The sequence below is a fragment of the Ornithodoros turicata genome, chromosome 1, assembly GCF_037126465.1.
Source record: "Ornithodoros turicata isolate Travis chromosome 1, ASM3712646v1, whole genome shotgun sequence".
NCBI lineage: Eukaryota > Metazoa > Arthropoda > Arachnida > Ixodida > Argasidae > Ornithodoros > Ornithodoros turicata.
This window is the reverse complement of record NC_088201.1, coordinates 234,063,074-234,088,462: the sequence shown is the minus strand read 5'-3', so window position 1 is coordinate 234,088,462 and position 25,389 is coordinate 234,063,074. Positions and strand designations below refer to the sequence as shown.

The window sequence follows — 25,389 nt, the reverse complement described above, 5'->3', positions numbered from 1 at the left end:
AAATCCAAATTTCGATTGTCCAATCATGATGTAGATCTCGCGGAGCGATGAGTAGCGCTCCTAGCGGATCTAGCGGACGCGCTCCTCATACGGGTTGCCGAATATGACATGGTCGTTATAATCTACTACGTAGCGGTTTGAACAGTACACTGCCCTTACAAAAAAATTGATCACCTTTCTACAGGAAGTGGGTAGAACATTAATCACCCAGCCATGAGACTGTGTATAGAAAGTATCCAGACTGTCTACCACCCACGTCACCTTTTTATGGGCAATTGGAACACACCTTCCTGTAGAACGTCTACCGACAATTTGGTGACTAAAAGTCTACCCACTGTCTGGCCAAAGTCTACCCACCAGGGATACCCTGGGCGGGCCAGGCCCCTCCATTTCTTCTCCGTTTTCTAAATTTGTGGTTCTAAAAATGATATTGCAACTGTACAGGCGCACAAATGTGAAAGATGTGAGGCAGTTTACAGACAAGTGCCAGCTGCACTGCAAACAATATTCCCTGAGAAAAAAAAAAAAAACTCTAACTGCATGGCAGCTGTATTAATTGTGAACACAGTGAAAAAGACTGAAAAGTTTTTTCGAGATATATGACACAAAATCGTGAAATTGACATGCCGCTGTATTCCTACATTACGTGTTAACCCGAGCTAAAAGATGTGTTCTTGTTGTTTAATGGCTAATCATTATTATGATTGGATACTGTATTATAGAAACATGCACCAGCCTGTAAAAATTACTGTCTATCATTTCATGAAATAGTGTTTGGCCTGTATCATTATCAGACACCCACACCACATGTTATGTGTTCATAAAGCAATATATTCACTGAAATGTACAGTGCAGTAGCTTTCTCCAGCACAGCAGCTTGGAATGGCTCCTGAAATCAGAACAAAACATGAAATTAAGAACATTGAGTGTAAGGCATACGAAAAGACAAGACATATTTATGTATTAACTGAAGTGCTCAACACACAGTTTGAATCTGTGCACTTTAAAAAGCACAATGCACATACGTGGACAAAGTACGTGAAAGCACAGAAGTATTTGTGTTGTGCCCTGTAGTATTCAGCTTATCCTAACAAACACATGCAGAAGATGCAAGGAACAATACCAAGACTCACAAATAGGGCCTCAAAAGCACAATGGTTAACGGTCAAAAGTATGACATTTTGGGAAATGTGGACCAAACAGAATAATCAGCACCAAATTGCAGACTAAGAAAGGGCTAATGGGATACCTACCTTTCAACTTTACCCCAGTTCGCAGATGAGTGACAGAACGCAAACAGGTATGCTACTTAAGCTTGATTACCATTGGGGTGCTTTGTTCCGCTTTCAGTGCTGATGTGTCCAAAATAACTGTGAAATAAAAAGGAGGGCATTTTTCAACAATCATAATTTTTCATGCTATAGCATCTCAGGTGCTGAACTGCCTTCAAAGCTTCATGTGCAGGTCGGCCATCTGTTCATGAATTAGAGAAGGCCCCTAATTTTCTTCTGCCACCAGGAACTGGCACAATAAAATTTGCAAACCTAGCTGTCCACAAGTCAATGTATCACAACCAAGTTTGCCAATAACACCACGTTGCCTAGAGCAGCAGCAGGTTTTTCGGTATCTGTGAAACCAAGGAATAGAAAGACAAAAAAAAAAGAAAGAAACATTTGAAACACATGACCGTGAAACTTATTCTCACCCCACGGTAAGAATGAACAATACAAGGACGAATACAGCGGAGTAGTTGTCGACTACGTGATAACGATTTATGATACGATGAGTGTAATACATGAGAACGCATACCATTGCATGGATTGTAACATAAGAAACGTTGGTGGCAGGCACTGCACATCGTAGTTGAAATACACTCCGAGCTGAAGCGCCAATCCTTTCTCCACGCTCCTTGCAGTTAGCGTTTTGTCATTGTCCAAGGGAAGAACAATGCCTGAGAAGTGTAGTAGTGATGACCCTATAAGAGAGATAGATGTACATAAATCTATTGCAGTGACTGCAAATGCTTTGAGAGCCCATGTTGCAGCTGCAGCACAGATCCTTGTTTTGTGACAGCATACTTTCTTTCAGTTGCACAAAACAGAAATATGTTTTACACAAAGAAGAAGAAATGACCACTGCGAGGTGCCAATAGCAGTAAAAAAAAACTTCCAAGAAATGGAAGCCATATAGCCAGCCTCATACCAATAGCAGAGGCATGGTGTTGGGGGCCCTCACTCCACAGCTGTCTGGCCAGCTTTGTGCTAAAGAAAGATTGGATACCTCACTCAGTAATGCAAACAGTTGAACTCTCATATAATAATCATCAGACACAAGAAAATATGCAAGATTAAACACAAACAAAATATATAATAAAAAAATAACCATAAAGCATTGTGCGCTCGTTACTCCTTGCAAAATTTTTCTCTGCACTTTGCCGTATCAATGATGGACCGGAAACAGAGACAATGGAGAAAATCGCCTGTGATTGCCTAGTTGCTGCCTTTAGAACTGCGTGTCTGAATTAAAGTTCATTCACCCCGCCCTGACACAACCTTCAGACATCAATCATATTACTTTGATCTTTGACATTTTCGTTTTCATGTGTGTCACCAAGAAATGTGTCAATGATCATATTATCACAGAACTCTCAGAATCAAGACGGTGCATGAGAACTTACAGTGTGGAACGAGGTGCAGACCTCATAGTCTTCATTAAAATATGCACAGACCGGCTTCAACACAAAGATATGTTTTCCTGGGCAGCCATGTTCATCACTGGAGCCCTATATGGGCTGCAGCAACTTTCTTGTTTGCGGCTTCCATTCCAGTCTCCTTGGGTACATGACACAGATACGTTATGCATAGATGAATGTATTTGGAAGTGCCTTTGATAGTCATAAAGGTATACTTGAGATAGCTTGCATTCACAGAAGGGAACATACTCGTTTGCTGCTTGCTTCTTGTCTGTATACGCCCAGACCCTGTTTGGTAATAAAATAGAGAAAGAGATAAGTCCACGAAAGTATTAAAAAAGGGCGTATAGAGGAATATGCCTGAAAAGGAACAGGTGTTGTCTGCGTCAGAGTAAAAGCTGTGTAGCAAAAAAAAGTATTGTGCTGCAACACTATCACTTCATGCAAACACCGCTCAGCTAACGAAACGCGTCACATTATATCGTGCCCTTCGTCAGATTTTCGTTAAACTCAGAGACGCGCAAACGTTATTCTTCCCATTCAAAGCGGGCTCTGCTTCCTGGTGTGCCATCAGTGCGGTGCCGTAACTTGATACCCGTTCATATCAGGCGATGTCGTCGAACGCTTTTGGTGCTAACAACGAAGATATACTCAAGCGTATACGGAACAAGGAAAAATACGTCTCGGCAACTCTTTTACCAATATTTCTGCTACTGTTTAATCCACATGTTTGTTTCATGCATTCTGTATACAGCGGTGATATTTGCCTCATAAATAGTGCAAACACTTAAAACTATATGAACGACGGCTGTACACAATGGCCTCATTCGATCAACGTCGGTTAAACTAAATCAAGGGTCCCTCGACTTGGAAGTGCGATTCAACTCTCTTTCGACAGCACTGACAAGCATTTAAAATAAATCTTGCGTCCCGAATTAACATTATTAATAAAAAGGTGTAAGGGTACTCAATCTCGGTTGAGCGTTCAATCTCGTTAACCGGCGTTGGTGAACCCCGGCCGATTTCAAATGTCCACGAGAATGAACGCACACCCATCCACTAGTTCCAGAATGTTACACACTGCTCATTTTAGTGGTTTGAGAAGAAAGTTTTAAGAACATGCATGGCTACGACATGGACAGTGTTACAAGTGAGAACACAGCGGAAGGCGACAACATTCCGTTGAAGAAGGCGCCATTCACTACGTATTTGGTAACACACAACGGCGGCGCATATTTCCCTTTATTCCAAAAAGCTGACAGCATAAAGGACATAATAAGAGTTCACATACCTTCGAAATCTTATTGCGAAAGCCCACGAGTGAGGCACAGCTTTGGCTTTGACGATTTTGACAGTCGGGGCACGCTTGCGTTCCTCACACATGTGCCGGTTGCTGGAGGCCATGCAGATCCAGTGCGCATGCCCAGACACCTCCTCCCCCGCGAAATAACAGGAAACGCGCGTGATTTGAAAACACGGGATCGCGCCCGCGGCGATATGCCCTTATTTTTCACGACTATTTTTTTACAGTGTGCTGTTGCTGTGTCAATCTCCTGTTTGTTTCATGTCATTACGTAACCGTGACTCTTAACATATTGGTATTAGGAATTGTTCCACTTACTGTGATGCTTGAATTTCTGTGGATTTCACTGATGCTGCCCCATTGCATAAACATCTGCAGTCCCTTAATTGTAGAATTATTTGCGATACAACTGTTAATCAGAAATTTAGTACTTTTTTCTTAGTGAATATAAGATTTTATTTATTTTTCTGACGTGTCGCTTGTACAAACTTACTGCAGGTGAGCTTGCGGTCAAGGTCAAATTAATGTCACTAAAGTGTAATGTAATCAGTAACCACATTCCAAATTATTGCCATCCGCAATGAACAGCATGAAAGCGCTGTTGTAGTGGTACATTAATGGTCTACCAACAGTCTGCATACCAAGTCGTTAAAACGACCACAGCGGTGAAAGCTAAAGGAAAAGCACAAGAGGTAGGTAGACTGTCTGTATACCGGGTACAAAGGAAGGAGCAAACCATAGAAAGGTGACATGGTATAAAAGAAGTACATAAGAGGACCACTAAAAGGTGAAAACTGTTTTTGTAAGGGTGCCCAGCTGCCATAAGCAAAGAGGGAAACAATTATATTAAAGGGATATTTAACTACGAAAACCCAGTCCGTAACTGTGAAGTGTGCACTGCAAATTGATTTTGCGCACAATGTATGCTACAGCACGTACTGCAAACGTATTTTTATTCGCGATGTATTACATTTTCGCGAATTTCGCGACTGCGAAAAATTTCGAAAAATTGTTCTCGCGAACACAGCTTGACATTGATCTCGTTGAAGGAAACAGACCTGGAATCAAATAATTAAATTAATAATCTGGAATGAAATACTCGCGAATAACTTCCCAAGACATTCAGGAACACTTCAAGGTTCAAGGTTCACTCCGGCCGTAGAAGCCCGTACAGACCCTTTCTTCCCTCCGGGCTGTTGACCCACAAATCACATGAACCTTTAAACACGTCACACCTAACCCTTTAAATACCATGCCAATGATGAGGACAGTGCCCAGAAGAAGAACAGTCTCTGTTCGAAATATCGGCGGCTTCGGTCCTGAGGCAACTCCCTTCCTACATCTCTACCGGTTCGCTGGATTACTACCCATCTATGTTCCCAAGACATTCGCTTTACAAGCCAACATTGACCTCACGGCGTAGAATATGTATCATACACTGTGTTCCTACTTGATGAGCCACTGCTGTTGTTTCCTTTAGATACTCTTCGACGGAAAGAAAGCTGTGGGAGTGCAGTTTGAGAAGAATAATGTGACGAAGAACATCACGGCTACGAAAGAGGTCATTCTTTCAGCAGGGACTGTGGGCAGTGCGCAACTACTGCTGCTGTCTGGTGTCGGACCAGAGGAAGAGCTCAAAAAGCACAGTGTACGTGATGTTGTCGTTGCTAGTTTTTGTGTGCCAGTCATACATTAGTTTTATTCTGTTGTCACGCTGAAAAGTGTATGCCGTTTCTAGAAAATGATGTTCGCGTTGATTGTTATTCGTTCGTCGAATAGCGCCCGGAATTTTGGACATTTACCATTAAATGCCTAAAAACGCTTAAATGCAACATTTTCAGGGTGGCCCGCCTTTTTATGGACTCTGTTGACTTGGAGATTTTTTTCCACACTTTCGGATGCCACGCCAATTGCGAGTGCGCCTTTTAGGCTGATGCTGAGTTCTACGTTTTGCTTTTTTGTTTCTGGGTGTTTGCGCCTTTTGCATGTTTTTTTGCGTTTCGTTTTCTCCAGTGCCTTGCTTTGCTAGAAGATGACCAGGTATATTTGATCGAAAGATCTGCCACTTATCCGCCTTTCAAGATATTCGAGGACGGTAACTAAAAGTATCATTCAGAATGGCATGGCTTCAGGCCGCCTAAGCATTCGTGTTCCAGAAGTCAAAACTTGTACGGTACCGGCAGCATTTAGACGACAAAATCCCACTCGATCGGGCATTCCGAAACACCAACAAAGCCAAAGAGCGTTCCAGATTAACGTGCGTATTTTTACGTTTTATTGCCGAATTTGGTGTTTTTGAGGGCCTAAATTCCTGCCTATTTCAATCCTTTTTAGTGCCTATATTTCGCGGCCCTAGTTATGAATAAAAAAAAAAAAAAGCAAAAGAACAAGATCGCGACTCCATCTCATGAAAAGCCTCAGTCTAGGCAACAACTAAAGGGACGGGATAAACACACGCGTGTATCGTGTGTCCGTCGTGTACCTCTAGCTGTTGCCGAGACACAGTCTCCCTTCATGTAGTCTCTCCTCCAGCTGTCCTGCACGCGTCTCTGCATGCGTTATCTCAGGAAGATGACCACATTCGCAAGTGGTGACAATGATGCCCAGCACAGTATTAGGATCCTATAAGGCAAGACTACTCGAGTATGGAGTTCTTTTTTTCCTTTATCTTAAAAGCAGGGGACAAGCAAACATTGAAGCCAAAACTAAAGGTGATGATATGCGCTCTATACCAATAATCGCAATCGAGAACGAGGCGGCGCGCTGAAGATGGCTGAGGACAACGGCAGCTTTTTTGCCAATTGTGTGGTGTCCTCTATTGTTATTTAAAAATCAATTTGTGAAGACACATGCCGACAGGCAACTTTTAAATCTCGTGTTTTTTTTTTTCCTCATTACTATTTCACGTCGTTTTCAGTTACTGTACCTCAGCCGTCGCGAGAGCATTTCGTGCCACAACCACGGTGTATGAGTTCCACAAACCCATTGAGTAACCGTACTCCCCATTCGTGTAATCACAAATGTATTTGTGCCCTGGCACGTGAAAGCGAACGAATAACATTCACTGAGAAATTACATTCAATTTCTCACGCGAATTAGATGGTAATAGCCGCGTTTACATGAACTCGACAGAGCGGATCGAGTTGCCTGTCGAGTCGAGTTGAACTCGACGCTGTTTACATGAACTAGCTCCAACGGGAGACTCTCGCAGCGCCGCGCCGCGTCGAGTCGCGCCGCCGGCGCAGTGAGAGAGTCTTCCGGTTCCTGTTTCTGCTCACGCCTGCCACCGCCTGCGTAGAGCGATGGCTGTACTCGCTCCCACAGTTCCTCGGGTCCGGCGAACTCGACCCGACAGCGTTTACATGCACTTCGCCCGTCGAGTCGAGCGCGTCAACCCACCCGATGCTGCCGAGTTGACTCAACTCTACACGACGCAGAGTCAGCTCGACCCGACAGCGTTTACACGAGAGAGTTAACTCGACAGTTCAACTCAACCCGCTCCTGTCGAGTTCATGTAAACGCGGCTATTGACAGGGATACAGTACTGGATGTCTACGTGTAACAGAGAAATCCTCGGGAGAACGAATGACACCGCTGAAGGGAGAGACGCACGTAGACTTGTCCTCACGACTTCGGAACGTGCGTTCATTGTCGTGCTGGACCCCCCCCCCCCCCAAACACACACACACACACACACACACAAAAGAAAATAAAGAGAGAAACATAATTAATCAAACATCTAACTATGAGCACGTCAATCATTGTTTCACTGATTTAACAGCGGCGCGGCAAAATCTCACCATTCGTGCTCCACTCTGTGTTACTTATGGTTTCTTACCCTCTTCCTTGCTCAGATTACTAAGGTAGCTGAGCTCCCAGTGGGGAAAAATCTACACGATCATGTCGTCATCGGAGGTTTGGTTGCGACGACGAAGAAACTCATCGAGTCCCAAGTCCTGAAGAGCCCGGCAGCGTTCTTGGAGTACACCTTCAAGGCGACAGGTATGATGGCGACTTATACAGTCCGTTCAACTTGAGGTTAAAGGAATTTGAGAGTTGGGCGTTCTCACATTCGGTTACTTGTGTGTGCCTGCAAGGCAACCTGACGCATGCCATGCATCTTTTGCCACCAGTGAGTGCAGTGAACCCTCGTTATTATGACCATGGTCGTTCCCGAAAATTTTCGTCATAATGCGGAATTGTCATATTAACGGGGGGGGGGGGGGGGGGGGGTTTGCAGAGGTTTCACTGCATTGTTACCACGGAGTATGGTCGTAAAGCGTGTATGCCAGATTATCGGGGGTCATATTAACGAGGGTTCACTGTAATAATACTTGTACCGTGATGTTGCACGTAAAGCTTGTCTGACTATAGTAGGGCGACACTTTGCACGTGCCGCGGGGTACGACTCAGTGGCGGTCCCAAGCAGGGGGGGGGGGGCGTTGGGGGCGATTGCCCCCTCCAAAAGCATAGCCTGGTCCAGTTTCCATCTCTTTCCCTGTGAGAGGGCGCGAAAGGGCGCACTTAAATGGATTTCCAGTGATAGGATTTCGTGCAAGAAAAGGTTGTGTCCGTGTCCAGAGCCCCCCCTCGCACCCAAATTGATAGTGACTGGCTCAAGGCTCGCAGACGTCGCCGCTTCCCCCCCCCCCCCTACCGTCCCCAAAGTACTTCGCTGGGACTGTTCCTGGTAGGACTGCAGGTAATTCGGACCACCTGCACTCTTAGAAATGAACTTCACCACATAGCACGCTCCTAGCCAACCATCCTCCCGAATGACATCGTTCTCGCCCTTGATTTGTTGAAAACGGGATGCGGAGCCTATCCTGTGCCGTGCATAATGGCACCTAATCGAAACTGCGGAACTCTATGCCATCCTTTTCTTTCTACAACACATCACTGATTTTACACCGCGGGAATAGGCAGTCTTCACAGACTCCAAATCTGCACTTCAAGCAATTGAAAATTCCGGCATACGAGGCCGATCCGCACCCCTAGTCACAGATGTGTTAATGGCTTACCACACTATCTAGCGCAGCAGGCCACAAGCTGGTTCTCCAGTGGGTTCCAGCCCACTCTGGTGTCGTGGGGAACGAGCAGGCCGACAGCGGCGCAGAAGCAGCATTCTCGTATCCGAAACGGACCAGTATTGTTCTGCTGAGAGGAGACCGCCGTTCAATTCTACGACGCCTAGTGACACCCCTGGCTTCCCGCCAATGTACAACAGACATTCTTCCCCCCTCTATGTTGAGCAGAGTTGATCCAACGCTCGCTTTCCGCATGCCACGAACCACCTCTCGTCAAGATGCTGCATTAATCCACCGAATGCGCCTCGATGTGGCCTTTACAGCTCAGTGGCATTACCGCTTGGGACAACTTAACTCTCCCACCTGCTGCCACTGTGGTGCTCTAGAGGATCTGGAGCACATTCTTCTTCATTGCCCCCACTACCAACCTTCCCGAACCGCACTCTCCGAGTCTCTTCGTCAGCTGGACTCTCGCCCCTTCTCCCTATCGAAATTGATTGGTCCCTGGCCCAATCCAGCCCAGCAACGTTCTGCGCTCAAAGCTCTTCTGACATTTCTGTGCACCATCGGGCTTCGATCGTTATTGTGAAGGGGCTCGCTATTTTATTCCCCACATTCCCACCAGCAATGGGGTAGAGTATCGCCTCATGCGATGAACCTCCCCACTCTCCAAAGTCAAGCATGAAGTTGTTGTTGTCGTTGTTCGTAATGATGGTTGGCTAGAAACGTGCTATGCGGTGAAGTTCATTTTTAAGAGTGTGGAGTCCCTTTAACGAGTGCTAGAAATCGCCGACCGTCCTCGGCCGGGATGGAATCTGCGATGTATTCAGCTGTGCCCGTCAACACATTACCGATTGCGCTACCGAGGACGCTGGCCGTCAACCCTGGGAACTAAATCCTGGGAACTAAAAAAAAAACAAAAGAAGAACTGGTAACGATCACGGAAAGTGTTGCGATTTTCAGCAGCGGCAGCTGTTAGAGACTTCTAGCTGATGCTGACGAAATGTTCCGGCATTGCTGTTAAATGTCGCAACACTTTCCGTGATTGTCCTCAAGTTTGTTTGTCATCTGTGTCCTTCTCTGACGCCGTGAGCCGAGGTGGTTTTTGTTCCACAGACACGGCGATCTCCTGGCGGAACCTAACCCTCTCAACAGATGCCGCTTTGAAATAGCGTCTGCATTACCGGTATCTTAGTGTCTTATTAAGTATTATTATTAATAGGTATCTTATTATTTTTCTAATTCTGTGTTAGCGCCGCGAAGCAACCGTGGCTATGAGTGGCGTACAGAGGTAGACAGATGGAGAGAGGACAGCAGGAAGGAGTGGGCGACAGGGGGGTTAGTATGCGTCCTGGGCCGACTTCAGAGAGAATTGTGTCGACATTCGTCTGGAAAGTCTTCGCAAAACCTCAGGGATAACCTCAGACAGCACACCCGGCGACAGGATTCGAACCCGTGTCACCTCCCAGTCTCGGCTTGCAAAGCGACCATCCTAACCACTCTGAAACGGGAGCTGGTCCTGGAAGTATCTAACCTGAGGCTGAGACACAGATAGAGAACCGAAATACAAAACGGCCCGTTGCCCGGGTGTACCCCGTTTGAAACCATTAAAAATAATCTTTCAAAAGTAAACGCGTACGTACCCACTGTTAAAAAATATATCTTCCAGAATATGCGCTTAAAACTCAACGCTCAAAAATAATCGCCGAAATATCCCCGTTTAAATAAAAATGCTCAGGAATCCACGGTTAAGAATATATCGTTAAAAATAAATAGTTTCAGAATCCCCCCAGATCCACCCTACAGTTGCTAGAGTCATGCGGTATGGCCCAAATCAAGGTGAATTGCAAGCAAGGGGCTTAAACTAACCTCACAGGACCAAACTAAACTAAACTGTCCCAAACTAACCGAAACCTAACCTAACATAACATAACCTGATCTAACCCGGCGCATATTAGAATCAGTCCGCCTCCGTGCTAGATGGTGAGGGCATTCTGAAACAGCTTATTTTTTAATGGTGGATTATTAAACGGCGATCTCTAAGCCGGCATAGTAAGCGGTTTATTTTAAGAGATATATCTTTAACAGTGTATTTTTTAAGCGGATTATTCGTGAATGTTTTATCCCTAAGCAGTATATTCGTAACCCCCCCCCCCTCTGGAACCCCCCTTTCTTCGAGTGTAGTGTCTACCATTTTCGCGTTCTAATCAATAAGTATGGGATCGAGTTATGTTATTCGTACACCTCCTGATGCCGACTTTAGGCGTGTACGCCGTCCTAAGCAGCGCCTTGCCTTATGCGCGAGCGTCAGCGGCAGATACGAGAATGGCAGAACCTCATTCATACCCCCCACTTTGCACTTTAAAACAAGTAGATGTGAAGCAGCAGATCGAAAGACATTATAAAGTGCCCTCACATTCTTTGTTTTTTCTCAGGAGGCTTCACTCTTCCACCACTGGTGTCCTTCTCGTTCCTCAACACAAGCCTGGCCCGTCCAGACTATCCTGACGTTCAGGTCACCTTCATGGCTGGAAGCGCGGCAGATCCTGAAAGGGAACCCTACGAGACGAAAGTGATCGGTGTCAAGCAGGATGTAAGATTTTACTTCAGTTCTGCGGCAGAAGCGGTCATTTGGCGAAGTCTTGCCGTGTTGTAGTAAAATGGCGAGTGCTCACTAACTTTCATTGCGCACGTTTTCGAGTTGCCACCCCGTACGAGCAGTTAAAGGGAGACTCCGTACTGAAAACGTGTTTAAGGTAACGGTGCGACAACAATCCGTACCGTATGATATTTCAGTGAATGCAATTACTCATCCCCAAGCGGCACAGATAATTAGAAAAGGAATATGTTCGTGGTATTAGAAGAGGAATAGAAAAGGAAAAGAAATACTTTTCGTTTGAGTGATTAGGCGCTCCTCCACTGAAAAGCAGTCCAGCAACACTGGGCTTCATCTCAGCGGTATTCGCCGTGCACGGGTTTCTGCAGGTTTTCGGGGAACTGCAGGGGAACTGTCGGCACAGTTCCCCTAGAAGTCGGCCCAGGACGCACAATCTCCCAAGGCGTGAGTCGTAACGTTGCCCACATACGTGAGGCCGACAACGGCAAGCCCTATCACCACCACCACCACCACCACCGTTTTACCGCTGGTGAACCCCAGCAGCGCAATGTACTGCAAGTCGAGTGCAATAGGGGTGGATGGGTAGGTGGAAGGCCCTGACCAGACGCCCGAAACTAAAGGACATTGATAAGACACATACCGTCCACCCCTGTTGCACTCGACTTTCAGTACACTGTGCTGCTTGGAAATGCTTTAGAACGAGCTTCAGAAAGCCGATAGCTGCCACGTGGCATGAAGAGGTGACAAAGCCCGTGCCCGAAAAAGCAGCCGGTGTTCATACCGGTGACGTCACGCAGGACGGAGTCGTACAGGAGGTAAGTGAGGGGACCTTCAGAAGTTTCGGTGTCCTTTCGAGTGCCCCAGTTGTTTTAGTCACGAACGAGTCCCCGACTCCCAAACCAACTTTATTTCTCGTTTCAGAGGAACGTATCGAACTTATTTACGCAGGTGTTATAACAGTTTCGGGTTGTTCCGGAGTTTCCCTTTAAAACGTGTCGTACAAAGGGGTGACGGAGCAGTACCTACCTCCAAAAATGCAGTACCTATCTACCCAAGCAGCACAATGTACTGAAAGTCGAGTGCAATAGGGGTGGACGGTATGTATCTTATCGATGTTCCTTAGTTTCACGAGTCTGTTCAAGGCCTTCCACCTACCCGTCCACCCCTATTGCACCCGACTTTCAGTACATTTTGCTGCTTGGGTATGTGTTGGCCTTAGACAAAAAAAAAGATAAGATAAACTGTCGTTAAAATAGCGAGGAGGCACATACCGCGATACGCACGCTAACTGTCACAAAAGTTGCGGGATTCACTTTCACTAGCACAATATTTAGTGTGCATCTTAGGAGCCGTGGTGTACTTTTTGGCGACAGCTGGCGCTGAAAGGTTCCGTCTGCCGTCCCACTGCGCTTTCCTGTCGGTGTACTCGTGTAGACACTTAACCAACGCTTGGCTCCTGAGTGCTGGGCTCCTCAGTGCTGGGAACTATAAAAGACTTGATCGCGATTTTTGTCCTGAGGCTGGAATACATAGAAAGGAGAGAGACATACAAGATCTCGGGTCAGCCAGTGTATAGATTTGTGGAGTTTCCCTTTCTTTTCTGAATAACCCGTTCTAGAGCAGCCAGTCCCGAGTGGCTCGAGACTAACATCTCCATTTTATATTTTACAAATCAATCAATCAATCAATCAGTGAAAAAGTTAGCCACCTGTTTGTGACCTGCAGCTGGCTAACCTTTTCGGTGACTTCCGTCTTTCATCACAAAAAACAGTGCCTGCGTTGTCTCGTGTTTTGTGTTTCCGCGTCACTGGGATTTTATAGTTTTTTTTTTTATATTAGACTTCTCATAATGACTGGCTTGAATTCGTCTCTCTTGCATTTTTCCGAAAGCGTCCTCTTAATAAGATACTTAATAAATTTTAGGTAATTTAGAAGTACGCTAGTCGCAGAAGTTCCGTCATGAGACAGGATGTCACGTGACCGCTTCATGCCCCTTTCAAGACCACATCTATAGGCATCTCGCGGAGACTTATTACAAAAATTCCGCAAACGATCAAAAACAGAAAACGCCCTGCAAAGTTGTTTGTACTAAAATAACTACAATGCCCAAGCTCCTTCATTAAAAACCGCTTGTGCTTTTCTCATAGGCAGCATCTTAGGTGGACATGTCGTACTCTGAATTATGGATCAGAATAATCCAGAAGTGAACCTGTGGGGTTCTCGCTGGAGAATAAGGACAGGCTATGGGACCGCCGTTGTCGGTGCACGAAAGAAGAAACGTTTTTATTCCTGCGTGAGGCAAGCGGCGTGGGGAGATTGTAGTGTCGTTGTTGTCGTCGCACTACATATGCCCCCTGTTAGAGTTCCGGAGGAACGTGTTGCAGGGAGCGCAGTCGGAGCCCACGTGACACGCCTTGTAGTCCTGGGAGGCGTGACTATGTCCGCTGGCAGGTCCCCCAGACTCACCTCGGAAAAGCGTGCAATGAAGAAGGCCGCCACTAGATACCCCACTGTTGCCGTTCCGGATCACTGCAGCGCGCTAAGTTTAGCGGCAAAATGTTTTTGTTGTTTCTGCGAATGAATCTAGTCTTTATATGTCCAAATAAAACGCGTATAACAACTTTCTCTGTCGTGTTTCACTTTTTGGTCCGTTTTTAAACGTGTTGAGCGATCGGAAGGATCTAGTGCACGGCTGCGTGCATCACATAGCGTACCTGTCGTACCAGGCGCCGCAGGCGCTGCTGTCGTCCATTTCTCCTTCGGTGACTTGGCCTGGCTTGGATTGTGCTTCAACTGGATCTTTAGCGCGCTACAATCCACGCAAGCCAACGTCTGGTAACAATGGGGTATCTAAGGGCGGCCTCCGGCATTGCACGCATCGGGATAGGAACAAATACATGGGAAAATGGCGACCTTGGGGGACCTGTCCGCTGGTATTGGTGGGTCCGTGGGCCGGGGCTGTGTTGTCGGGGAATGCAGGCTTCAACCGTTCAACTGACACACTTTCGGGCCGGCCGCGGACTTCAAGGAGGAAGGTCTTAGAAGCCCGTTGCAGTACCTTGTAAGGGTCGGAGTAAGGAGGTTCGAGGGCGCGACGAAGGCGATCGGTGCGTAAAAATACGTGTGTAGTGGAATGCAGTTCGGTGGGGATGAAAGGTGGCGCCGCGGATGAGGCGAGAGTTGGAGTAAACTGGAGGATTGCGAGGGCGTTCCGGAGTTGTGTGACGAAATTTGAAGGGTGAACAGGTAGGGGAGGCGGTTAGAAAACGTCCGCAGGCAACCGCAGCGGGGCTCCGTAGGCGAGTTCCGCGGAAGAGCAACCCAAGTCGGACTTGACCGGAGATCCGATACCCAAAGGGACCAACGGAAGGGTTTCGGTGCAGTCATCTCGAGAGGTTTGCGCCATGATAGCTTGTTTCACGTGCGATATCGCTAGATATTCTATCTTTTGTTTGCTCCCACAATAGAAGACATACTTTGCTTTGTGATAGAAAAAACCCCGGAGACAGAAGAACGCGCAAAACGGACCAAGAAATTGTATTTGTTGCGTAGTTGCTTGTATCGTTTAGTGGTAGATGTATGGTAATATGTTGTTCCGTATTGCGTGTTGTGCTGTCTCATGATTGTTCCTTCTATCATCTATAACCAGCCTAGCCCGCGTCCTATGTCTTCTTCATCACGTACGCTGCTTTCCACCTACGGTCCAGATGCGTCTCCAGGGAGAACAGAACAGCAGACAGAACCGAAGAAAAGAGTATAGCAGAGGCTGTTAGGCCCCCATACATATTTCGCTTTTCTGATAACTCAGACCTTTTCTTTGTATAAAGAAGAGAGAGTTCACGCGACATCAAAGAGAGAAAATGATATCAATGTTTACTTTTGAATTGTGTCTCCCTCCGTACTTCGCAGGTGTACGACAAGTACTACAAGCCTAAAGCTGGACAGCCAACATTCAACGCCCTATACTTGCTGAACAGACCAAAGTCGAGAGGAACACTTACACTGAACACAACAGATCCACACGATTCACCGCTTCTGGATCCGAAGTATCTTTCTCACGAAGACGACGTAACAATGGCAGTAGAGGGTAGGTCGCATGGATGTCGAGTCCCTGGGATGCGTTCACGTGCATATACAGTGGACGCGCGTTTATCCGGACTTCCTTTAACCGGATCCTGCGCTATCAGGACAAATGAGCATGTGGACGGATTTCTCCCTACACTCAAACTAAAAAAAAAAGGTAGAATTTCCTACCCGAAGTTGCAGCAGAATGGTACTTCTACCATTTCGTGCCAATCCACACGCAACTTCTCCCCCGCGGGTATAAGCGACGGCATCCCTTTCCCTTGCTACTCTCTCTCACGTTTGCTCTAAGGGAAAATGGTAGAATTTCCTATCCAAGCTAGAAGAACGACAGATTCTACTCTGCAGCTATACCCAAAAGGTAAAACTGGTTGGAGTAGAAATGCGGTTGGCAATGCAGCTCTACCGAAATGGGTAGAAAATGATACCTTTTTTTTTCATAGAGTGTATGTATTTCGCCCTCGTTTATCCCCGACTTCAGCTTCCGCACTTGGACGAGAATGCTAAGGAACAAAAGTGACTAATACCCAACGATCAGCTTGGGTTACCTGGTCATTGTCCAGGAAGGACACTTGGCCCGCACCTAGTCAAGCGAGATTGAGGACCCTGGTCGTGGCCTCCTTTTTACTGACACAAAGGGGATGTTGCTAGAAAGAATTTTCTCCCTTTCGCATGTTACACAAAAGTTAATCCACTGAGCAGTCTGGTCACTTCAGACTGGGAAAGTCCGCAACCAGGGCCCCTGCGCTGTAATCACAGATGACGACATCGTCAGTGTCGTCGCTTCCGATAGCGTGCAAGCAGAACCTGATGATGAAAGCGGTGATGCACCATCCATGACGGTAGAAAATGCGCGGACGGCAACAAGAACAGTATTTTTTGAGCAACATAACAATATTTCACAAGTTTCGCAGTGTTTCGCTTTAGCAAACGTTTGCAAGAACTAAATGCGTGTATATTAGAACGACACAGATGACAATGAATAGTTTCCTGCGTAACGGTCAATAAAGATGTCCTTTTAGGATCACTCAGGATTTTCGTGTTTCACTCATCCGGTTTCCCCGCTGTCCGGACATTTTCAAGGGAAGCGGGGCCGTCCGGATAGACGCGGGTCGACTGTGCATGCATAGCTTGATTTTAGTAGTGACGTGCGGTCAGGAGTCATAATTTATGAAATATGCACTTGGAAAATTCGAACGATGCAAAGACCACGAGTGCGCAATAGTGTCCGCCTACTGATCGGAAGGTAGCAGGTTCGATTACGGTCTAGTACGTCAGAACTCTGGCAGGGCACGAGTTGCTTGAGAAAGGGCACAAGATGGTACCCTAGGCTACAAAGCGCCTAGCGGTAAGTGTACGCTATCCTTCCACGGCTTGGCGACGTCCAGCCAATGAGTGTCATTGTTGGTCAGGGACCTTTCCATCATATTTTTTATAAGTTCCGTGCTCTCGCTGCGAAGCAGTTGTAGCTATAAGTAACGTACAACCGTGGATAGGTGGAGAGAGAGAGAGAGAGGACAGCCGGAAGGAGAGGGGGGCAGGGGGTTGATATACGTCCACGGTATTTCCGTCCTGTTCAATTTGACCTACACTCTAACAACATAACTTCACCGCATAGCACGCTGTGCGCCAACCATTGCCGCGAATGACATGGTTATCGCTTCTGATTCGAAGAGAGAGGGTGGCGTACGCCTTTTTGTGGCAATTTAGATATTAAAAAAATTGCATAAACCAAGCAGCAGAATGTACTGAAAGTCGAGTGCAATAGTGGTTGGCGGGTAGGTGGATGGCCATGAAACAGACTCCTGAAACTGAGGAAGATTGATAAGACATATACCGTCCACCCCTATTACACTCGACTTTCAGTACATTGTGCTGCTTGGGAAAAAGGTGTACGCCCCCCCCCCTCCCTCTTCGAATCAGAAGCGATAACACTATCATTTTTGGCAATGTTTGGAACACAGCGCGCTTTGCGGTGAAGTTCTGGTTTTAGAGTGTATCGCGGACGTGTGGATTCAGGTATCTCAACTAGCAGTGGCAGATCTCAGATGAACTGATACGGTTCGGATGCGGATAGCGCCGACACTCAAACAGACAGATTTCCTTGAGTGTGAGGAAGATAACCAGTAAGGACGGAGACACGAACGAAGTAGACACGGAGACTCACAGACCTGCAGTGAACAATATTTATTGGCAGAACACGAAAGCAATGTGTTGTCTACTCCACGAAAACACCTGCTTGTTTGCTTGCCTCCTACTGCTTTGTTCGTCAGTTTTGTGTCAGTTTTGTGCGTATAGGCCAACGCGTTTGCCTACTTTATGTATTCCCGGGATTGAGTTAGTGATTTTGTGCACGCAAAATTGTAGCAAAATGCAAAAGTTCGCAAAAATGTACACACTCTAAGAAAAAAAAAAGTAGAATTTCCTACCCAGAGCTGCAGCGGGATGGTACTTCTACCATTTCGTACCAATCTACACGCGACTTCTCCCCCGCGGGTATAAGCGACGGACGGCATCCCTTTCCCTTTTTTCTCTCTCTCACGTTTGCTCTAAGAGAAAATGGTAGAATTTCCTACCCGAGCAGGTAGAACGACAGATTCTCCTCTGAAGTTATACCCAAGAGGTAAAACTGGTTGGAGTAGAAATGTGATTGCAATGCGGCTCTACCAAAATAGGTAGAAAATCATACCTTTTTTTTTCGGAGAGTGCATAATTAAACTTACGTTACACGAAATTCAAAAGGTAGCAAAACCTAGTAAGAACAAATGCCATTGCTCGCATGACTCTAGGTGGTGTGGTTTTTTTTAAATTATAATTCAAGGACACGTTTCTGGGACACCCTGTAGACTCCAGGGGGAGTCCAGCGAGATTTACAGACGACGTGAAGATTGTTCGGATTGCACTTGACTCCGCAAAGGACGACGAGACACCCTACCCTAACATTTCAATCACTCTATCCTCAAATGTGTCACTTCGGTTATGAGCGAAATATATTAGACAGTCGCAGCAAGACTTCTCGTGGAATATTACTAAAGTAAGTGCCCAGGCCTTTCTGCCCCTCACTGCGTTCCCTTGTTCTAAATTTCAGCTGCGAAAGCGACTTTGAGATTCATGAACACATCTGCTCTTCGCGAGGAGTACGATGTGAAACTGTGGAACATTTCGATGCCTGGATGCGAGGGACGTGAGCTTTACAGCGATGATTATCTCAAATGCTTCGTCAAGCAGCTGACGCTGTCGGCCTACCACTACGTGGGCACCTGCAAGATGGGCAACGACGACGATGCTGTAGTGGATAGCAAACTCAAGTAAGATATCTACTGCACTCTTAGAAATGAACTTCACCACATAGCACGCTCGTAGCCATCCATCATCCCGAATGACAACGTTCTAGCCCCTGATTTGCTGAAAACGGGAGGAGGAGCCTATTTTGTGCCATTATGCACGGCACAAAATAGGCTCCTCCTCCCGTTTTCAACAAATCTAAGGCGAGAACGTTGTCATTCGGGGTGATGGTTGGCTAGGAGCGTGCTATGTGGGGAAGTTCATTTTTAAGAGTGTGCCATTAATCGGTAATGCAACGGGGAACGTTTCAAGCGAAAGTCTTTCTCGTCCGTGAGCTGTCTGTGTTGTTTGAAGCAGAGTTTAACCAGGAACCACGAAAGCAGTACGAAACGGTTGCGAAAAAAAGTCTTGAGGAATAGAAGTGAAGCTTAGAGGCTCCGCGGTCAGAAAACAGAACCTCAGCGCATAGCACGCTGTGTACCCAATACTGCCACGAATGATAGGCCATTCACGCCTGCACTCTTAAAAAAAGAACTTCACCACATAGCACGCTCTTAGCCAACCATCATCCCGAATGACAACGTTCTCGCCCCTGATTCGCTGAAAACGGGAGGAGGAGCCTATTTTGTGCCATTATGCACGGCACAAAATAGGCTCCTCCTCCCGTTTTCAACAAATCTAAGGCGAGAACGTTGTCATTCGGGGTGATGGTTGGCTAGGAGCGTGCTATGTGGGGAAGTTCATTTTTAAGAGTGTGCCATTAATCGCTAATGCAACGGGGAACGTTTCAAGCGAAAGTCTTTCTCGTCCGTGAGCTGTCTCTGTTGTTTGAAGCAGAGTTTAACCAGGAACCACGAAAGCAGTACGAAACGGTTGCGAAAAAAAGTCTTGAGGAATAGAAGTCAAGCTTTGAGGCTTCGCGGTCAGGAAACAGAACCTCAGCGCATAGCACGCTGTGTAGCCAATACTGCCACGAATGATAGGCCATTCACGCCTGCACTCTTAAAAAAAGAACTTCACCACATAGCACGCTCTTAGCCAACCATCATCCCGAATGACAACGTTCTTGCCCTAGATTTGCTGAAAACGGGAGGCGGAGCTTGTTTTGTGCCATTATGCAGGGCGCAGAATAGGCTCCGCCTCCCGTTTTCAACAAATCAGGGGCGAGAACATTGTCATTCGGGATGATGGTTGGCTAGGAGCGTGCTATGTGGTGAAGTTCATTTTTAAGAGTGTGGTTCGAAGAGACGGCCGCGTATACTTTTTTTCTGTCGATTTGGATAAATGATAATTGCCACAAAACATGGGACGCCCTCTCTGCTCGAATTCGAAGCGGTAGCCAATCATTCGTGGCAAGGGTCCGCGCATACCGTGTTATGCGGTGAAATTCTGTGTTTGTTTTTTCGACTGTGGGATACATGTTGCAGAAAAAGTACGAGTGGAGATAACAATCCCAGTGCGGCTTCAATAGACCTCTACCCGAAAAACGTCATCATGACGTTGGTAGACACACTGAAAGCATAGCATACTAGAAGGGAAGGGCTGAGTTCCATGAGTGAGCACTTGTTCCGTGCCTCCTATTGTAATTAAAAGTGGGACCGAAGGTCGCGTCGCTACCAAGGACCATCGTAATCCTCGCAAGACCGTGGCTTTCGGACGCGACCTTGTTCGCCCCCTAGCTTCGAGCGCAGTTCAACTCTATCAAAATTGATGGCGCTGGCGAACACTATGACGTCATTTGTTCCCTTTCCATTTCCCTCGGCTGCCAGCCTGCGACGTCACATCACCAGGCCAATAGTGCCGCACGTGCAATCGTCTCTCTGTTTGCTGTTGTACACCCAACCTGCATGTAAGAGAGAGGAAATAAACGGTCGCCTTCCTAGCGCGCCGTAGAACACGGTTCTCGAGAGCCAATAAAAATGTTCGGATGATTTGACGTCACAACATGATAGATGGGGCTGGGAGAAATAGGCGCCGCTGCGCATGCTCTTGTTCGAGGTGCACTCCATACTGTTTTGATGTTTATTGTTCCGCTCACATATCCGCGTCTTGCTGTTTTCTTTTCGTTCACGCACGATGTTTCTGCACCAAGTGATTAAGCACAGATTACGCCTGTAGACAGATGTATTCAAATAAAGGGACGTCGTAAAGGACATCATCCTAGGGAACGCGTCCTGCTTAAATAATCATTGTGATCAGCATCGAAAGAATGGGGCATATAGTTGACGTTGACGATCAGAATAATAGGGCGTACTGTATCAATTATGGATACGTAATTATGTTATAAATTGCCAGGATCAAGTCCAACAAACGATTGGGACTGATACACAGAACAGAAGACGTGTGTTGGAAAGTAATTAAATACTGAAATATTGATATTGCTGTACTCGTATCGTGATATCGAGGACTGCGACATTTCAATATTTCGAATTCTCACCTTCTGCGGCACCTTGCCGCTTGTATTGTGTTCATTCCTTTGCGTCTTCCGGCCTCAGAGCAGTAACTTTCCTTTACATCCGCCAGATGCCGTTGCGTCGTTTTGCGTCGTGTTGTGATGTGTAGAGAAGGCGACAGAGATAAATGTAAGAAATAATATAAGCAGAGTGGGTGTAGTCCATGTTTTACTAAGGAACGTTCACACTTGGGAAGTAGTCGGTAAGCCCCGTCAGTGTATTGTAGAGCCTGAATGAATAAAGTTGATGTATCTTATGTTAATCATCTCAAAAAAGCGAACCAGTTTGATGGTCGTAATGCAGATTAACAATGGTAGGAAGATACATGTTTTGCAATATAAATAATGAATGTATGCGATGTATAAAGATGTATAAATTGTTATGCGGTGTTTACCCCGAGACTAGATAACAATACACTATATGTGATGCTACGATGGAGTTATAGAGGGCGCCTTTTTTTATACAGATTTTTTCATAACAAAAACTATTAGGGCTATAAACATCTTGTTTTCACTTCTATTGCCGCCTTTCTTAATATCCGCCCATATTCCGCCGCCTCTCTGGGCCGGCGGACCTACTGAGCCATCTGTTGCTCAACCGTCGAATGGCTAATTACGTAAAAATTGTTAATTAAGTTTTTCATTAAAAAAGCTACAAGGTCGTCCCAATGAGAATATCTGGTCCTCTGGTTCACCTGAAATCAAACAAAAATCCGTTCATTAGATCGCTGGCAAAAAATTCGTGATTGAACACGATTTTTTCCTTATTTTGTTCATTGCGCATCTTCGCAGACGTGTCTTTCATTCACCCGTAGTGTGAGAGAGTGAAAGAGCACACTATCCCCTCTTGCGACCTGGAAAAAGATGAAACAAAAACAGAAAATGCAACCCAAGACAAGGGCAGTTTGGATAGCGTCACCCGATGCTTGCGTTTTAGTTTCGTTTCCGCAAGTTGAGCTCATCTTCCACGCATGAGGCGGAACTGCGCTCTTTCACCCTCTCACAACAGGGGTGAAGGAAAGACGCGTCTCCGAAGATGCGCAATGAGCAAAATAAAGAAAAAAAAAGGTGTTTTTTTACGATTTTTTCGTGGGCGATCTATCGAAAGGACTTTTGTTCTGAAAACGGTAGCGATATCAGGTGACCGAAGGGACCAGAAGTTTTCACGACCCTGTAGCTCTTATAATAAAGAAAAAGATGTTAATTAACGATTTTTAGGTTAGTATTCATTCAACGGTTGAGCAACAGATTGCCAAGAATGTCCGCCGGCCATAATAGAAGTGAATACAGATATCTATAGCTCTTATAGTTTTTAATGACAAATCTGTATTAAAAAAAACACCCTGTATATAGAAATCGTTTAACAGATTTCGGAAGTAATTTCCGCATTGGCATAACCGCGGAGAATACCCTAGTCACTTCGGTAACGCTATAACCATATGCTATAGCCACGACGGAAGCGGACCCTGTTCTGCTTAATATCGCCACCCTCTCACCTGCTGTATATGCATACTTTGATCGTCATCAGCATGAATGTATCATTCCAAAATGTACATCATCATATGGTGAACAACAGATATAACATGCTGTGCCTACATTGTTAAATAACATTTTCATTAACTTACTAGGAGCCACACAAGGAAATCTGTTAGGGAAATATCTTACAAGTTAAGAAGTGCGTTGATTAAGTGTGTCCTTTTGTTTCTGTTTTTCCTTTTTTTTTGTAGGGTGCAGCGTCGTAATACCTCAATTTTCTGTAAGAAAAAAAAGAACATGATTAAGAACACGGAGGGACAGGGACAGACACACAGGGGGGAGTTCAGTTGTTTGTCCCTGTCCCTCCGCGCTCTTAATCATGTTCTGTCCCAAGCAACACGCATTACACCTTCTCGCACTCCTTTCGTAAATAAAATAATATGTGATGATGCTCTACGAGAACAGTGACCTCTTCAAGTCACGGTGTGACTTTTTGTCGCTGTCTTCGGTAAACTTTGTGACCAAATAAATAAATAATTTATTATTATAACGTGTTCATATAAGTAACGTGCACTTAATAATACTGTTTCAGAGTTCGAGGTGGCCTGCAGAACCTTCGAGTTGTGGATGCTTCCATTATGCCAAGCGTCGTGTCGGGGAATATCATGGCAACGGTGTATGCCATCGCAGCCAAGGCGTCCGACATGATCATCGATGAGCACAAACTAGGTCAAATAGAAGGTTAGCGCGATGTATCCCAACAAGGTAGTCGCCTGACACGAAGTTTGAGAGGGCAAAGAAAACCATACAGTAAAAATACAAAATAAAGCATATTGACTACCAGTATCGTTTCACACTGAACCCAAATAGTTTAAGGTAGCCCGGAAGTCATTTTTAGCACCCTGTCTTTGTTCTATACAAAACGGTACGGGTAAATTGGGTTAAACGTACGGCACAAATAAGCGACCGTGCGCAACGACGGTGGAGAGAAGTACCTGGCCCTGACGCTAGAGGATCCGGTCTCGCTGACTGGTTCAGAGTATCGTCCGGAAGACATCTGTTCAAGGGTCTCAAGACGGATTGCCCACATGGAAACGCCCGCGCGGCATCGAAATCCTCTACGGTTACCCTTTCAATCCTTAATTCCACCTATCCCCCGAGTGAGCCAGGCTTACCGACTTCGAAAGAAGAAATCCCTCACACGCGAAAAGAAAGAGAGGCGCTGACCTTAAAGGGACCATGAAACGATATTTGACAAGCTCACGATCATTTTTAATTACTTCCCCTGTACTAAAGCATTCACTCTGTGAAATATTAAGTTGAAAATCGTACAAATATAGAAAATATTCGATATTTACCACAGGCATGAACAGCAGCTGCTACGGCCCGCCTCCGAGGCGAACTGGCCGTGACATCATACACACAAGATGTTGCCGATTCGCGGACGGGCTTTTGTGAGCAAAGTGCGAAATTTTCAAACAAGCTTGTGTACTTCGTCATGAAATATGTTTTAATTTGACTTGGAGACAAGATTGTAACTAACCGTTTACACAGAATCCTACGAGAAGTGTAATATAGCCGTTGACTGTCAGCATGGTTACCGGAGCACGTTTTCCCCTTTTAACTTCATCTTCGTCAGAACAAACCTTCGTCGGTGTCATTTTTTGAGCTGCTGCGTACCAAACGATCCATAGACGCTGTGTGTGTCGCATAACCTCTTCCTCCATTGCTGATAATTTGCCTTTCGCCATATTTCAAGTGATTTCGACGGGAGATATACAACGTCGGTGTTGTCCAAACCGAAACCATGCACCCACGTGGTCCAGCGGGGTGTGTCCTCCTCGTCGTTCACAGTTGGCTGAAAGGATTGGATGGCGATGACGTAGGCCCACTTCGAAGGCATATATCCAGCGGTCACGCCCTGCTATTTTTGTCTGATAACTGCGCCTCCGTTGTACTGAATACGGCCAAAAGTCGATGTGTGTACGATAGTGATGGATCACGTGAACGGTTTCCTGCAGAGTACTCAGATTTCTCGAAAATCATTTCATGGTCCCTTTAAAGGAAGACTTTGCAAGAATAAAAAAAAGTGGTGAGCATTATGCCGAACACAGATCGCTCCCTTGATACCGCATACAACATTCGCATAAAGATTCTCATTCGTTTCGTGCGATTAATTAATTCGTAAATGATGACAACGCCAAACCGAAACCAACATCCAAAGCGCACAGCGGTTCGCGCCGAGGAAGATACTGTGAAGTCACCCAACATTGTTCGTCTGCTACAAAGGGTACGGTCCACAACTAACCGTCGAGTAGGAGTCGGTCACGTGACCACGGGAGTAAGGTAACCCTCGGGTATGTTGTGGTACGGGCGTGAGTACGATTCTCAACATGGCGACAGCAGACGGCATTGACATTTGGGCCCCGCGACATAAGAACCCGCTGTCCGCTG

At 46.1% G+C, this 25,389-nt stretch overlaps 1 protein-coding gene and 1 long non-coding RNA gene across 5 annotated transcripts in view; one reads left to right on the top strand and one right to left on the bottom strand.

Moving 5' to 3' along the window:
• Positions 1–23,778, top strand: part of LOC135379098 (alcohol dehydrogenase [acceptor]-like) — a 38,817-nt gene extending 15,039 nt beyond the window's left edge. The window contains exons 6-11 of one of the 2 annotated variants that reach the window (XM_064612352.1): positions 5,476–5,643; positions 7,850–7,997; positions 11,458–11,615; positions 15,549–15,726; positions 18,811–19,030; positions 23,528–23,778. In XM_064612352.1, coding sequence (XP_064468422.1) covers positions 5,476–5,643; positions 7,850–7,997; positions 11,458–11,615; positions 15,549–15,726; positions 18,811–19,030; positions 23,528–23,681 — 1,026 coding nt within the window. In that variant the 3' untranslated portion in view covers positions 23,682–23,778. The remainder of the gene's footprint in view (positions 1–5,475; positions 5,644–7,849; positions 7,998–11,457; positions 11,616–15,548; positions 15,727–18,810; positions 19,031–23,527) is intronic. The other variant, XM_064612353.1, reaches the window with a different exon arrangement.
• LOC135379100 (uncharacterized) lies at positions 811–4,120 on the bottom strand. Of its 3 annotated transcripts, XR_010418713.1 has the most exons (7): positions 3,984–4,120; positions 2,942–2,980; positions 2,678–2,831; positions 2,203–2,261; positions 1,810–1,975; positions 1,254–1,370; positions 811–889 (listed from the first exon to the last, which is right to left on the bottom strand). It is a non-coding gene; the product is annotated as an uncharacterized LOC135379100 (long non-coding RNA). The 3 variants fall into 3 exon arrangements; XR_010418712.1 differs by lacking the exon at positions 2,203–2,261; XR_010418714.1 differs by lacking the exons at positions 811–889; positions 1,254–1,370; positions 2,203–2,261 and adding an exon at positions 1,377–1,627.
• Positions 23,779–25,389: the final 1,611 nt, after the last annotated feature.